At 48.6% G+C, this 16,220-nt stretch overlaps 1 protein-coding gene across 2 annotated transcripts in view; it reads right to left on the bottom strand.

The window, feature by feature from the left end:
• Nucleotides 1-1,533: 1,533 nt before the first annotated feature.
• Nucleotides 1,534-16,220, bottom strand: part of ELP2 (elongator acetyltransferase complex subunit 2) — a 68,953-nt gene continuing 54,266 nt past the window's right edge. For both annotated transcript variants that reach the window (XM_068133221.2, XM_068133222.2), the window contains 7 exons: nucleotides 14,021-14,078; nucleotides 13,851-13,923; nucleotides 13,541-13,736; nucleotides 12,891-13,012; nucleotides 11,382-11,515; nucleotides 8,220-8,333; nucleotides 1,534-1,875 (listed from right to left, as the gene is read on the bottom strand). In XM_068133221.2, the coding sequence (XP_067989322.2) occupies nucleotides 1,731-1,875; nucleotides 8,220-8,333; nucleotides 11,382-11,515; nucleotides 12,891-13,012; nucleotides 13,541-13,736; nucleotides 13,851-13,923; nucleotides 14,021-14,078 (842 nt within the window). In that variant the 3' untranslated portion in view covers nucleotides 1,534-1,730. The remainder of the gene's footprint in view (nucleotides 1,876-8,219; nucleotides 8,334-11,381; nucleotides 11,516-12,890; nucleotides 13,013-13,540; nucleotides 13,737-13,850; nucleotides 13,924-14,020; nucleotides 14,079-16,220) is intronic.

Raw genomic sequence — 16,220 nt, 5'->3', positions numbered from 1 at the left:
GATCAATCAAATCAAAAGCTTGAGAGAAATCCGTTTCCACCACCGAGGTGTGACTTGGTGGTTAATCGGCATGCTGTACAGATTATTCACAAGTTTAATGAGGTTGTGACTCGTTGAGGAGCAGGACCTGTTGCCACGGATACTGATTTCTGTCAATTTCATCTCTAATATCAATTAAACATTTTGATACAAAACTCTCTGCGACCTTTGAAAAGTATTCAGTTAACGACACCGATCTCAATTTGCTCCAGACTGATTGAGTCCATTTAGGAATTGGAACTACAATTGCTTTCTTCCACTGAGCGGGAACAAGTCCTGCAGTGAAGGAAGCATTCAGAAGATTGGTTATTCGACCTGGAAGTTCACCTGCAAATTCCCGAGTTATGCGAGCAGGAATGCTACCTGGGCCTGAAGCTTTGTTCTGATTGATATGGTGCAGGACTTCATGTCACGCTACTTGTGGACAAGGCAAGGATACAGGCAGGTTTGCCGGTAGGGCATCCGCACGTAACGGTGGAACACCATGTGCGATTCCAGTAAAACAAGCGTTACGCCTAGGTCCCCCGTCGGTGAAGTGATGTGAGTTGACAAAGTGGAAGACGCAGAAAACATGCTATGATATGATATTTCGCTCACAAGGTTCAGACATATATATGGTGGCGGCCATCTTGGATTTTGACGTGGCGACCCAATTTTCAATAGCGTTCTTCCTTATGCCTAGATACACCCACACACCAGATTAGAAGTTGGTACTTCGCTTATTTTTCAAGATATTTCGCTCACAAGGTTCAGACATATATATATGGTGGCGGCCATCTTGGATTTTGACGTGGCGACCCAATTTTCAATAGCGTTCTTCCTTATGCCGAGATACACCCACACACCAGATTAGAAGTTGGTACTTCACTTATTTTTCAAGATATTCATCTCACAAGGTTCAGACATACATGTCATCAGACATACATGGCATCAGACATACATGGCGGCGGCCATCTTGGATTTTGACGTGGGTTGCACCCACACACCAAATTCGAATGCGGTCCTTCGCTTATGCACGCACGCACGCACGCCCGCCCGCACACAAACACGCACGCCCGCACGCACGGACGGAGGGGAAAACCATAGTCCCCCTTTCGCTCCGCTGTGCGACGGGGGACAATAAGCGTTAATGCCTCCTCTGAACTCTTGATATGTTGCTAGGACCGAAGATCGCATAACAAACTACAAAAACTAGAACGGTACTTGGTAGAGAGCACACCTGGAGCCAGGCTGGACGGTATACGTTTTGTATCCCCATCGAGAGGCCACATCTGGATCAGTTCCTGAACCAAAATGGAATTGGCTCGTTCTTGTCACCGAACCAACTCATCTACCTAGTTTTGTAATAATCCATCAATAACTTTTTGAAATAACTTTTGAAATTTTTTTTAAAACAGGGGTGAAAACATAACCTCCGCCCACCGATAATGAACAGAAGGCAGGAAAAGTGGGTGCACAGGAAGACTCTGCATCACTCCACTATTATCAATGAAGTAAAGATGTCCAACACTGTTTTATTCTAAATCAGCATCAAGTCCAAGAAGCAATACATAGCGAATATATAAAGCGTGATTTAAGCAGGTTGCATCGTTACAAGTTGGCAGGAACTTATAAAACATCAAAAAGAGTTCATATACACACACTATGTACAGTACATGTGAAGGAAGGGGCAAGAGGGGGAGAGAGTCGTTTTAGCAAAGAGTCACATCAAATATCTTGACCATATGATCAGCACCCGCACTGGCCAACTGCAGGCCGCGTTTGGTCCTTTCACTCTCGGCTGGAGAGCATAGAGGTCGCCAGCAGAGCCGGTTAACAGTGAGAGCGTGAGACAAGCTGGCAGAAATGTGGGTCAAGGTTAGCAGAACTGAAAACAAGAACCAACAAAAACAATTCTATGGAGAAACCTGGGTAACCGATAACCACAAACCGATGTCGCACTCAACCCCCGAGCTGTCCAGACTGGATTGCAGTCCCGATCCAGCTATAAACTGCCATCCTGGTGTGCCATCAATTTGTGTGCCGTCCCTCAGATGGGCATTAAACCTGGGAGTCCTGTCTGCTAGCATTAGTTGATGGACGTTAAAGATCCCACGGTGTCCTTCGCGAAGAGTATGTGAGCTATCGCCAGCACCATGAACAAGTTACAAATTCCTGCTCTAACCTACAGGGGGAGCTGTATCAGCAGCTCCCCCTTACAAATTCCTGCTCTAACCTACAGGGGGAGCTGTATCAGCAGCACAGCTGCACCCCACAAGTTGATGCCATCCGCAGCTGTGTGTGCCACGCAAAACAGGAAGGATCAAGAAACTGACATATGCATCCAGACAGATGTTTGAACTATCATGTCTGGGGTTCTTGCATTTTGCTTAAATCGTTTTTGTTCATCTATCGTATTTGTTTTTGTTTACAGTATTGACATTTTGTATTAATTTCTTGGTTAATTGTTATTTGCTGCTAGTTTACCTCTTTAATCCTTTCTTTTTATTCTTCCCTCTATGGGATCACCTTGCTGTATCTGCACAATCCTATTCTTTCCAGGTAACTGGGACATAATCCACATTCAAAGTACGCATTCAAATTATTAAATTAGATGTAAAATTGTTGTGGTTACTGTAGTGAAATCGTATTCGTACTGAACCCGGGGTGATGCTCGCTGCTCGTTGACACCGCTAGGGGCGTGACTATAAGACCCGCTGCTGCGAACGGTGCTCCGAGACTTCTCCTGTGACACGTTACATCTGGTAGACTCGCTAACGGTACGCCTGCATAGAATATCCAGCTTGCTTGCATTGAATGATATGAATGGACCCATGTGATGTCACATCGTATACTTATTGTATTTTCTACTTTACAGGATGATGTTATGATCTAAATGCAATTAAACCAACCCGTTGGACTAAAGTTGTGTGGACCTGATTTGGTTTTCCACAACACTTAATTGCATTTAAGATCTACCGACATGGCTGGCAACAAGACGCTGACGGTGTCCGTATTCTGCGCCAACCCGCAAGCCCCGGATGGTGGCTTGCAGCTGAAGCACTGGCTCAGAACATTGGAGAATCTTTTTGATGAGCCTGAGACCGCGCCGACGGCTGCCGCGAAGCTAGCAACTCTACATTCAAAAATCGACTACCGGGTGTACAACTCTATCGCTCAATGCGCGACGTATGACCTCTCCATCGCGGAGCTCAAACGGCTGTACATAAAGGAAAAAAGCCCGGTGTATGCACGATATTTGCTGCAAACGCGACGTCAGCAACCCAACGAGGCGATGGACCACTACGCCCAGGAGCTCCGGCAGCTCTTGCTGGACAGCGTCAGGGAGCCACGGACTCCCGCGCAGGCTCAGGATGATCGTCTTTTAGATGCCTTCATTGCAGGGGTCTCCTCCCAGGAACTAAGGCTCAAACTCTTAGAGAAGACCGACCTGACCTTCGCTACGGCACTCGAGCAAGGGACAGTATACACTGAAGCGCGGATGCAATCGAACACCTATGATCGCACGCGCCTCTTGGCGGGCACCACACTACACGCCCGGCCAGAGAGTGCTACCGCCGAGGACGCGGATCCGCTCGCTGAACTCCGGGATGCTCCGGAGGAAGACCCAGCCCTGACGGCTGCCGTTACGACCAGACCCAAGGCCTTACGCGGGGCCGCATGCTTTTTCTGTGGGGGGCCACGTCATGCCCGGGTCGTGTGTCCGGCACGAGACGCTATATGCCATTTGTGCTCGCAAAAGGGACATTACGCGAAAGTGTGCAGGAAAACGGCACGCGGCTCGCGGCTCATTGACTCGCGGTCGCGCGGGCGCGGCGACCTTGAATGGGCTCATTGCGGAGCCCGCGAGCCGAGCCCGACACCCGGCGCCTTACCCGACTTCGAAGGGGAGGGCCCCTCTCTGCGGGCCCCTGGGCGCTCAGACGTCCTTGGCGGGCGTCACCGGACAGCCACCACCGTCTCATCCTCCATCGGGCACAAAGTACGTGTCCTTGACCAAACTCCGGGCCACGCAAGGGGCTTTGAAGCCTCGCCAAGCCCCAGCGGAATGTTCTCCTCGAGTCGTCCACGAGCTAACGGCGGCCCACGCCCCGACAAAGGCGATTTCAAATACTACGGAGGCCTTTTGCTGCCAAAAGTGTCAAAAGGCGATTTCGAATACTACGGAGGCCTTTTTCTGCCTCTGCTGCCAAAAGTGTCAAAAGGCGATTTCGAATACTACGGAGGCCTTTTTCTGCCAAAAGTGTCAAAAGGCGATTTCAAATACTACGGAGGCCTTTTCCCGTCAGAATTGTCGGATTTTGAATCGCGAAACACCGGAATGCTTGGGAAAGCCCTCTGATGGCGTTAATGGATTCCCCATGGTCAACGCAGACTCCGGCCACGACCGCAAAACTGCTGCTGGCGTAGGATCCACCCGCGAGGCTGGTCCGACCCATTCGGGGGGCTCAGTCCCGCTCCCAGCAGCCTCGTCTGGCCTGGCTCAAGCCCTTATTCCCCTCATGGTCGAAGGCCATTGTGTTCGGGCCTTGGTGGATACAGGATCTACGGATAGTTTTATCGACCAGCGACTTGTGCTCAGGCATGGATGGCGGATCTGGAGGTCTACGAGACGGATCTTCATGGCTTCCCAGGGGCTTCGACTCAGCACGAAGGGGGAATGCCGATTGAAACTCGTGCTAAAGGGACGGGTTTTCCCTGATGTACACCTTATGGTTTTACCCGCATTATGTGCTGATATTCTGTTAGGACACGATTTTCTTAAGCTGCATGGACGTCTGGTAATGGAGTTTGGTGGGCCTGACACGCTTGTTGTGGGGGCGGACGACGCGCTTGCGGTGTGCGCCCTAGCGCAAATGGACGTCCAGCCGCTTTCGCTGTTCCCCAATCTAACCTCCGACTGCACCCCTGTCGCGGTGAAATCACGGCGCTACTCTCGCGCAGACATGCAATTCATTGCGGACGAAACGGCTCAGCTCTTGAAAGACGGCATCATAGAACCTAGTAGGTCGCCGTGGCGTGCCCAGGTCTTGGTGGTGCGTAGCGAGGCCCATCGCAGACGCATGGTAATCGACTATTCCCAAACGATTAACCGCTTTACACAGCTGGATGCCTACCCCCTTCCGGGGATGGACGCGCTAGTGCAACAGGTGTCCCAGTATTCGGTCTATAGCACTCTCGATCTCCGTAGTGCGTACCACCAGATCCCTATCTCTAGGGCGGATCGTATCTATACCGCATTTGAGTCGGGGCAGCGGTTGTACCAATTTACGCGATTGCCTTTTGGGGTAACGAACGGGGTCGCTTGTTTCCAGAGGGCCATGGATGACCTCGTTGCGCGGGAGCACTTAACCGATGTTTTCGTCTACCTCGATAATCTTACGGTTTGTGGATATGACCAAGGGCACCATGATGCTAATCTGAAGCGCTTCCTTGAGGTCGCGCAGCGGTATCACTTAACTATGAACGAGGATAAGTGCCAATACTCCCTACGCACGATAGATCTTCTGGGGTACACCGTGACCCATGGCTCTGTCGCTCCGGATAAGGAGCGTCTGCGACCATTGCTCAACATGGCCCCTCCCTGTGATCGGGCGTCCCTGAAGCGCGCCCTTGGGCTGTTCGCCCATTACTCCAAATGGGTGCAAAGTTTCTCCGCGAAACTTCGCCCCCTCGTGGCCTGCGACACCTTCCCCCTGAGTCCGGCCGCATTGGCGGCCTTTGAAGGCCTTAAGGCCGACTTCGCCCGAGCCGCCGTGGCGACAATCGACGAGAGCGGCTCGTTCGTCCTCGAAAGTGACGCCTCGGATCAGGCCATCGCGGCGACCCTCTCCCAAGGGGGGGCGTCCCGTGGCTTTCTTTTCACGGACTCTTACCACCGCTGAGCGGAGACACTCGTCCGTTGAAAAGGAAGCGTATGCGATCGTCGAGTCTATTCGGCGATGGCGCCCGTACTTACTCGGGCGGAGCTTCCAAATCATCACGGACCAGCAAAGCGTTGCGTTCATGTACGACACCTTACACGCCCAGCGCATTAAGAACGAGAAAATCACTCGCTGGCGTATCGAACTCGCCGACTTCTGTTACACCATCAAATATCGCCCGGGGAAGGATAACCAGGCCGCCGATGCCTTATCACGACCGGCTACATGTGCCGGTATCACCTCTTTGGAGGGCCTACGGGTGCTGCATGCCACTGCGGGCCATCCCGGCGTAACGCGTTTCGCTCATTTTGTGCGGTGTGGGAATCTCCCATACTCGATTGACGATATCCGCCGTATCTGTCGCGACTGCGCTATCTGCGCGGAAATCAAACCGCGTTTCTATAACCCTCCCATGGGGACTCTGGTGAAGGCTACACGCCCGTGGGAACGCTTGGCGATGGATTTCAAGGGCCCATTGCCGGTGTCGAGCGGCTCTCGCTATCTGCTCACTATCGTTGATGAGTACTCGCGATTCCCCTTTGCTTATACGTGTGCGGACATGACTGCAGCCACGGTGATGCGATGCTTACAGAACTTGTTCTCAATGTTCGGTTACCCGGCCTATGTCCATACCGACCGGGGTGCGGTCTTCTTGTCTCAGGAGGTGCACGGCTATCTGCTCCAAAATAACATTGCTTCTAGTTACACCACGCCGTACAGACCCCAGGCTAATGGGCAGATCGAACGCTTCAACGGGATTATCTGGAGAGCCGTCATGCTCAACCTCCGGACCCTCGGCCGGGGCCTCGATAAATGGGCTTGGTCGCTACCTGCGGCGTTGAACTCGATCAGGGCTCTCCTGAGTACGGCAACCAACCAAACTCCCCACGAGCGACTTTTCCACCACCACAGGAGCTCGGGATGTATACGGTCTTTGCCAAGTTGGCTCGCTGGGCCCGGGCCGGCCTACCTTAAATGGGCGGTTCGCGCGAGCAAGTACGACCCCCACGTGGACAAAGTGCAGATTCTCCAGGCTAATCCTGAGCATGCTCGTGTGATGACGACTGATGGCCGTGAGGCTACTGTCTCCGTCCGTCACCTTGCCCCTTGCGGGGTCGCCGACCTAAGTAGGGAATCGGACGAACCGATCGAACCCATCTATGAGACTATGGCCTCTCCCGACGCTCCCATCACCGAAAGTCTACCGACCCTCCCCTCGCCGAGACTACCTGGGCCCGACGACTTGGAGTTACCCCCTTCGTCACCCGACCCTGTTGGCGCCTCCGACGCCGGGGACACAGGGATACGTGATGCCGTACCCGGGGAATTTCGGACGCGTGCTGGCAGAGAAATTCGCCGCCCGGCCCGATATGGTTGGGTCGACTGATGTTCCACCCTGTTCGTGCTGACGCTCACTCGCTTCTAGCCGCACTGCCGTATAATTCTGACGGGGGGAGAATGTAGTGAAATCGTATTCGTACTGAACCCGGGGTGATGCTCGCTGCTCGTTGACACCGCTAGGGGCGTGACTATAAGACCCGCTGCTGCGAACGGTGCTCCGAGACTTCTCCTGTGACACGTTACATCTGGTAGACTCGCTAACGGTACGCCTGCATAGAATATCCAGCTTGCTTGCATTGAATGATATGAATGGACCCATGTGATGTCACATCGTATACTTATTGTATTTTCTACTTTACAGGATGATGTTATGATCTAAATGCAATTAAACCAACCCGTTGGACTAAAGTTGTGTGGACCTGATTTGGTTTTCCACAACAGTTACATTTGACAACTTTGTCAAACTGTGCTTAAGGCTGTCTGGAGGCCAATATTAAGGTTTATCTACATGTGGCCTCACCTACTGAAACCGACACACAGACTTGCCTTTTTGGGAGAAGCTCATAATGGACGGTTGAACAGTAAGCTATCGGTGATTTGAACCTGGGATATTCCTCTACTAGCAAAGCCACATTTCAAAAATCATGTAAATGTTGTGTACTGTGACAGGAAATTTTAACACCGAGACCTAACCTTGCGTAGCCAGAAAGATTGTCTCTGTTTATCCACATTTACAGCTGGGCACTGACCACAACATACAGAACATGCAAATTTGGCTGCAATCACTTTGGCTGCTTCCTTTCAGAAGTTGAAATAGCAAGCCAACCCATTAATGTTTTGGCAAATCCGTTCACGAGTTTGGAATACCAACACAATAGGACCTCTGTGGTGTTCTGCAGGATTATTGAAGGATACTGCTCATCAAAGGAAAGCAATGGCAACCAATCGGCCCCCGTTGCTCGGTCTGCTTTGTGGTTCCACATGTGCAGGACGATTCCTCCACACTCCAGCCCCATTGCCACGATGTAGCTGTACAAACAAACATTAAAAAATAGGCTGGCGTTGCTAAAATAAACGTTGGCTGCATGACCTGCAGACAGCAGTGCAGCAGCTCAAAATACATGGGGGCGGTGGGCGAATTCGCCCTCGAAAGCTACAAAATATCCCTTGAAAATTCAAAGACGGGAGGAAGGGAGAGGGTGTGGGGAATTCAAAATATTGAGAGAAAAGTCGTCCCCCGTAAATATCAGCATGCATTATAGCAAGTTGAAGACCATCCAAAAAAGTTTACTACACGTACGACTTATTTTCCACTCCTGCTCCACGAACGATCACTAGTGATCTGTGTGCGAGTGCGGCCATGACAGCATGGTGCATGCTGGAATAGGCATCGCGACTGAACGCTAAATGATTCAACCGAAACCTGTGAAACCTACCTATGTGAACTACAAAATTTTCAAAAGTGACTTAGAGATCATCTTCTAAAACAAAAAAGTAATCTACCATCTCTAACAATAAGAAGAAGACGAAGCCTATTTCCAATGAAAGCACGTAAATGTGTGAATAAAGTTATAAAAGTGTAAAAGCCATTGGATGTTTAAAATTTCATTTCAAAACTGCAAAAACCCATGCTATCCATTTGCAAAACTACAAAAAAGGTCAATAAAAAGAACAAAACCCAAAAAGATCATTCAACACAATTAAAGATGGCAATGGTAAAACTACGTGACTGCATCACATGACTATAACAGCACTCGGAAGAGCACATACCTCCATCAAGCTGAACATTTTACGTTTTGTATACCACTGGTAGGCCAGATCTGTATCCAGACCTCATCCAAAATGTTACTTTTGGTATCCCACGGATAAGACCGGATCTGCATCCGAACCTGAAGCAAAATCAAATCGGCTTGTTCTTGTCACCTACCCAACTCATCCACCTGGTTTCACCGTAACCTGTCCACAAATTTTGAAATATCATGATATATACAGTTTTTGGTCCAATCTCTCAATAATGAAATTGCTTTGAATTTTTTTTTTTCATCTCGTGTCCGGATACAGATCTTTACCGAAATCGAATAAATTTGTCCTTCTCACACCCGAACCTGTACAGCAGGTTTCGTCCAAATCCGCCATAACTTAATGAGATATCTTGCTCACAGACAAACAGACAGGGGTGAAAACATAATCTTTGGTAATGGATGTAACAAAGAGCGAGTGAATATTAAAAAGGAATCGCCGGAAACAAACACAAAAAAAAAATTAGCCCTCAAAAAAAATTAAGCTAGGCAGTTTTTTTATTCTCAAAAAGAGCCCTCTAAATATATATATATATATATATATATATATATATATATATATATATATATATATATATACATGTATATATGTGTATATATGTATATATATGTATATATATGTATATATATGTATATATGTATATATATGTATATATATGTATATATATGTATATATATATATATATGTATATATATGTATATATATGTATATATATGTATATATATATATATATATATATATGTATATATATATATATATATATATATATAGCCCTGATACATGTGTATCACCATAGTGACATCTCTGAGTATTCTGTGTGTATCACCCTGGTGACGTCTCTGTGTAGTCTGTGTATCACCCTGGTGACATCTGTGCAGTCTCTGTGTATCACCCTGGTGACGTCTGTGCATTCTCCGTATATCACCCTGGTGACGTCTCTGTGTATCACCCTGGTGATGTCTGTGTATTCTCTGCGTATCACCATGGTGTGGTCTCTATGTATCACCATGGTGTCGTCTCTATGTATCACCATGGTGTCGTCTCCGCGTATCGCCATGGTGTCGTCTCCGCGTATCGCCCTGGTGACGTCTCCGCGTATCGCCCTGGTGACGTCTCCGCGTGTCACCCTGGTGACGTCTCCGCGTATCGCCCTGGTGACGTCTCCGCGTGTCACCCTGGTGACGTCTCCACGTATCACCCTGGTGACGTCTCCACGTATCTACCTGGTGATGTCTCCGCGTATCTACCTGGTGATGTCTCTGCGTATCTACCTGGTGACGTCTCCGCGTATCTACCTGGTGATGTCTCTGCGCATCACCCTGGTGACGTCTCTGCGCATCACCCTGGTGACGTCTCTGCGCATCACCCTGGTGACGTCTCTGCGTATCACCATGGTGAAGTCTCTGCGTATCACCATGGTGACATCTCTGCGTATCTACCTGGTGACGTCTCTGCGTATCACCCTGGTGACATCCATGCGTATCACCCTGGTGACGTCTCTGCGTATCACCCTGGTGACGTCTCTGCGTATCACCCTGGTGACGTCTCTGCGTATCACCCTGGTGACGTCTCTGCGTATCACCCTGGTGACGTCTCTGCGTATCACCCTGGTGACGTCTCTGCGTATCACCCTGGTGACGTCTCTGCGTATCACCCTGGTGACATCTCTGTGCATCACCCTGGTGACGTCTCTGCATTCTCTGTGCATCACCCTGGTGTCGAAGTCGTGCAGGCATGATTTTGAACTGGCCTCCTTCGGCATTAATATTTCTTGAAGTTAATATCCTTTAAAGATTAGTAAATACATATGTCGAGGATTTCATGCATTTGGCTCTGTCACGAGGCAACCCTTAAGCATTCTGGGAACTGAGCAAAGCCAGGCAGCATAAACTTTATAATATAACCTGTTGTTGAAGTTTTCAGGCTCCGACCTTGGGCAAAGCTGCGTAGGCAAGAAGATAGCTTTTCCCTTACTAAACAGCCTCAATTGTTGTGCCTTTCCTCTTATCTTCAAAGTCTCCTTTCATTATTTTCTGTACAGTATATAAGCCCTGGCCTGCTGTGGGCTGACTGAGAGGCTGGGCCGTTACTTGCTTAAACGGCAGCTTTCCCATGTACATGTGCCCCTCCCTTTAATAAATATTCCTGTGAATAGTCTGAGTTGGTCAGGTGACTATTCCTAAGGGGGGGCCACCCTGACACATACGCACAAGCATGGATAATGTGGAGAGATGACAGTAGTTTCTGGCTTGGAAGTTAAATAATAAAGTATCGTACCAGCCACTTTGTTCCATTCTGGGAGCAAATGCTACTGCTGTCACAGCATCTCTCGCAGCGTGAACGGAAGAGCATTGCTGGACTGAGCCGAGAGGTGGAATCGGCTGCTCTTGCCCCTCCTTCCACACAACCACCTATAAACACACCATTCAAGCTCTTCTGTCATGTCTGATCGTGAATTATTCATTTACCTGGTCCTAACTTTTCCACTTGTGACACATTCTTCATATTCTAATCCTCTTTTTTGTCTGACCTGAAAGGTAGCTTTCACCTTCTTACATTAAATGCAACAAACCTATACCTCTCCATCATCTTGCTCTTCCATGAGCTTCAATGAGAAAGAGAGAGGGAGGTGTGGGAGAGAGGGAGGTGTGGGAGAGAGGGAGGTGTGGGAGAGAAAGAGATGGAAGTGAGAGTAAGAGATGGAAGTGAGAGTGAGAGAGGTGAAAGAGAGAGAGGTGAGAGACAAAGAGAGAGAGAGAGAGGAGAGAAAGAGATGGGGGAGAGGTGAGAGAAAGCGAGAGGTGAGAGAAAGAGAGGTGAGAGAAAGAGAGGTGAGAGAAAGAGAGGTGAGAGAAAGCGAGAGGTGAGAGAAAGCGAGAGGTGAGAGAAAGCGAGAGGTGAGAGAAAGAGAGGTGAGAGAAAGAGGTGAGAAAGAGAGAGAGGTGAGAAAGAGGAGAGGGGAGAAAGAGGAGAGGTGAGAGAGAGAGGAGAGAAAGAGAGAGAGAGAGAGGAGAGAAAGAGAGAGAGAGAGGTGAGAAAGAGGAGAGGGGAGAAAGAGGAGAGGTGAGAGAGAGAGGAGAGAAAGAGAGAGAGAGAGGAGAGAAAGAGAGAGAGAGAGGAGAGAAAGAGAGAAAGAGAGAGAGGTGAGAGAGATGGAGGTGGGAAATTAAAATATAAATAAACATTGTGAGGTAATTAATACACCGTTAAGATTACTCAGTTCATCATATCTCAACAACATTCTAAATCCCAGCATTCCCATATACTTTACTGTACTGTGCCAAGTATAAGGTGAACACCAAACAAAATGTGTCACACAATGTCCTGCTCTTTTCAAAAGTGAGCATGAGATCTTTAGCCTCAAACCGGAATGGAGATGCAACATTTGACTCCGGAGATGCAACATTTGACTCCGGAGATGCAACATTTGACTCCGGAGATGCAACATTTGACTCCGGAGATGCAACATTTGACTCCACATCGCCCATTTGAAAGATGTTGTGTTCCATGATCCAGCAACGCATGGTAGCTCTGCGCTATTACAGTAGTTTTCTTACAAATACGACTCATGGGGAATAAACCTAGCAACAAACAACTCGTCAACGACAACACCAACAGATGAGTTGAATTGTGCTCCTGCAAATAGGTTGATACCCCGGTCGTCTTCTTCTTCATGACATTACAGCAAGAAATGCAAATTTTATATTTCCTCATATTACCTCACATTCCTTTAACCCACTGCACACCTCATTCCCTCTTCCCTGTCCTTTCCTTTGCTGTACTCACTTTGTGATCACGTCCTGCGGTGACAAAATAATCAGAATCATGTGACCAAGCGCAGTCCCAAATTAGTCGGCTGTGGACAGCAGTTGCTTTGTCTGTGGCACCGATGAGCACAAAAGGAAGTTCTGAATGGGTAGGAGGGGGTAGATGGGTGAGACATGAAGAAGAGATACCAAACGAGTTAAACCGCAGTCTTTGGGAGCAATGCATCCCTAACCCTGGTGTTAGGGTGCCGGCTTGGGATCCGAGGATCCTGGGTTCGAATCCTGGTCGATCGCTGAATTAACGCCAGGGGGGTTGACTCAGCCTGTCATCCTTCCGAGGTCGGCAAATTGAGTACCAGCTCACTGGTAATTCCCTGTGTGTCGCAAGAGGCGACCAACAGGGTTGGCGGCAGGAAGGGCATCTGGCCATAAAACATTCCTTCAAAAAGGGGACCACGGTGCCCGAAAAAGGCCAACCCCTGCTCTGCGGAGAAAAATGGCCTCCAAAGGTGGTTCTTTGGGAGCAATGCATCCGTGGGCATATTGAGCGAATATAATGATTATCCGACATGATAATAATGGGCAGGGCCGAAGGAGGAATTGAACACTCGTGATATGCAAAGCAAAATCAATTTTAAACACGGTGCTTGCTCCAAACAAGATTTTTACCTTCTTTCGACGTGTCCGTTTTGTCACGACGCTGCCAGAGAGACCAAGTGCGGTCTCGCGATGCAGCAAGGAGACGGGAACCATCTGGAGAGAAGGCTAGAGCTGTGACGGTCAAGTTGTGGTGGATCAGGGAGCCCAAGAGTCGCCATTGAGCCACACTCCACAAAAGTATAGCGGCTTGATCGGGATGAGATGCCTGCACAAGCACAATGGGACAAGGAAAGCAGAGCAAGAGATAAAAGGAGGAGGTGACAGGTGACTTCATCCAAAATGTACAATCCTTTCACTTTTTCTCTTCATATCTACTTACCTTGCACGCAGAAGCAATGAGTGTGCTTCCAGGATCAGTGGCAACTGCAAAAATCTCAAAACCGTGCCCGTATCTGCCGAGAGTCATAGAATCATGAAACTCAAGCCAAACAACATTTTCGTATTACAGGATTTTAAAAAAGTGTTTTTTTGTGGCACGACCCCACTCACAGCTTCTGTACTTCCGGCCATAAGGTATTCTGCAGTAAATGATGCTCTGCAGGTGGCTCTGTGTGTGGCATGGTGGAACAGGTATGGACAGAAATTAGCAGACGTTGTGATCCTTGGTTGTCCTCACCAAACAATCCGAGTCAAACGTAACTGAGTCATGTGGAAACCCACCAGGTGATGTTCACAAGACCTATTTCCGTTCGTACGCGTTTAAGCCCACAAATGTAACACGACTCCATCATGCGGGTGAAAAGGTCTTTACAACATGCAACAACAACATGCATTTTAAAGCCATTTTCCCTGCTAGAGCGGGGGTTAGCCTTGCGGTCCCCATGACAATCTTCTCCATTTTGCCCTATTTTCTGCATCTCTCCTTGTTAACCCCCTTGCCAACATTTCTTCTTCCACCATCTTTAGCCAAGTCTTTCTCGGTCTTCCCCGTCCTCTACTTCCTTCTACATTAATTTCATCCTTCCTCAACACATGACCAAACCATCTCAACCTGTTCCTCTTCACAGCATCAATCACAGGCAATATTCCCATCATCTTTCGCAATTCATCATTTGTCTTCCTCTCTCTCAACGATACTCCGCACATCCATCGAACCATTCGCATTTCCACCCTTTCCAGCCTTCGTTGCTGCTCTACGTTCATTACCCATGTCTCGCTCCCATAAATCATAACACTTCTCACACATGCAGCATACACCTTTCCCTTCAGCTTCAGCGACACACTCCTCCTCATCAGCACGCCACTCAGTTCCCGAAACTTCTTCCATGCACATCTCACTCGAGCAGCAACCGTTGCCGAGTCTGATCCACCTTCTCCATTCAGCATGTCTCCTAGGTAGCAAAATGTTTTCACACCATCCAGCTTCACGCCGTCTCGAAGATCCAACTCAACATTTCCTCCATCTGCAGCTCCCTCTGTGCACACCTTACATTTGAATGTAGCTGCCACACTGGTAAATGACCCTCTCAGACCACTACATTTTTGATGAACCCACTCAGCGCACATTGTACATTGAATGGAGTTCACTCCGACACCCTTCCTGCACACAGCACACGGCCACTTCCCAGTTCTTTCCACCTCACCACATGCTTTACCACTTGCCATCACCTTCGTCTTTCCGATATTCACCTTCAGACCTTTTGTCTCCATACATTCCTTCCACTTGTTCATCTTTTCCTTCAGTCCATCCATACTTTCCGCAATCAACACCAGATCATCTGCATACAACAACTCCCACGGTAAACCCTCCTTTACGTTCTGAGCCAGCACCTCCATCACAGCTACAAATAGTAGTGGACCTAGTACCGACCCCTGATGCACTCCCACCTTCACCTCAAACTCACCACTGTTCCCATCCTTCGTCCTTACAGCTGTGCGCGCTCTTTTGTACATTGCCATCACTACTCTGATCAACCATTCCTCCACTCCTAACTTCCTCAATGCCCATGTCAATACTTTGCGTGGAACCCTATCGAATGCTTTCTCCAGATCAACAAACCCAAAAAACAACTTCTTCCTCTTCTCCATGTACTTCTCCTGCAACTGCCTCACAATGAAAAGCGCATCTGTCGTTCCTCTTCCTGGCATAAATCCAAACTGCATTTCGTCGATCTTCACTTTCTTCCTTATCCTCCTCTCCAACACCCTTTCCAATACCTTCATTCCATGCTCCAATAACTTTATCGCTCGGTACGAGCCACACTCCAGAGGGTCACCTTTCCCCTTGTATAGAGGGACGAGGGTACTCAGTTCCCAATCCACTGGAATGCGGCCTTCTTTCACCACCAGATTACAGATCTCTGTCATTCTCTTCACACCCCAACTTCCTGCTGCCTTCAACATATCTCCCACAACTCCCGTCGGCCCTCCCGCTTTTCCACTCTTCATTGCTTTTATCGCTTCCTCAAATTCCTTCTCAGTTATCTTCTCTGCCGGTCCTAAAACTGGGTTACTCTCTATGTTGCCATCCCATTCATTCTCTGTATTCAACAGCATTTCCATATATCTTTTCCATCTTCCTTTAATTCCATCTGGGTCGACAACGATTTGTCCCACTTCATCCTTCAAGCAACTCACCCCCATCACATCACACCTCTCTTTCGCTATGTGCTTTGCAATCCTGAATACTGCTTTCTGACCCTCTTCCGAATCCAAGCGTTCTCCGAACATTTTCCTACATGCCTCCTGC

This window comes from Myxine glutinosa, chromosome 12 (assembly GCF_964187855.1).
Source record: "Myxine glutinosa chromosome 12, kmMyxGlut1.1, whole genome shotgun sequence".
Taxonomy (NCBI): domain Eukaryota; kingdom Metazoa; phylum Chordata; class Myxini; order Myxiniformes; family Myxinidae; genus Myxine; species Myxine glutinosa.
Note: the sequence above shows the minus strand (reverse complement) of the source record. Positions and strands in the feature narration are given on the sequence as shown.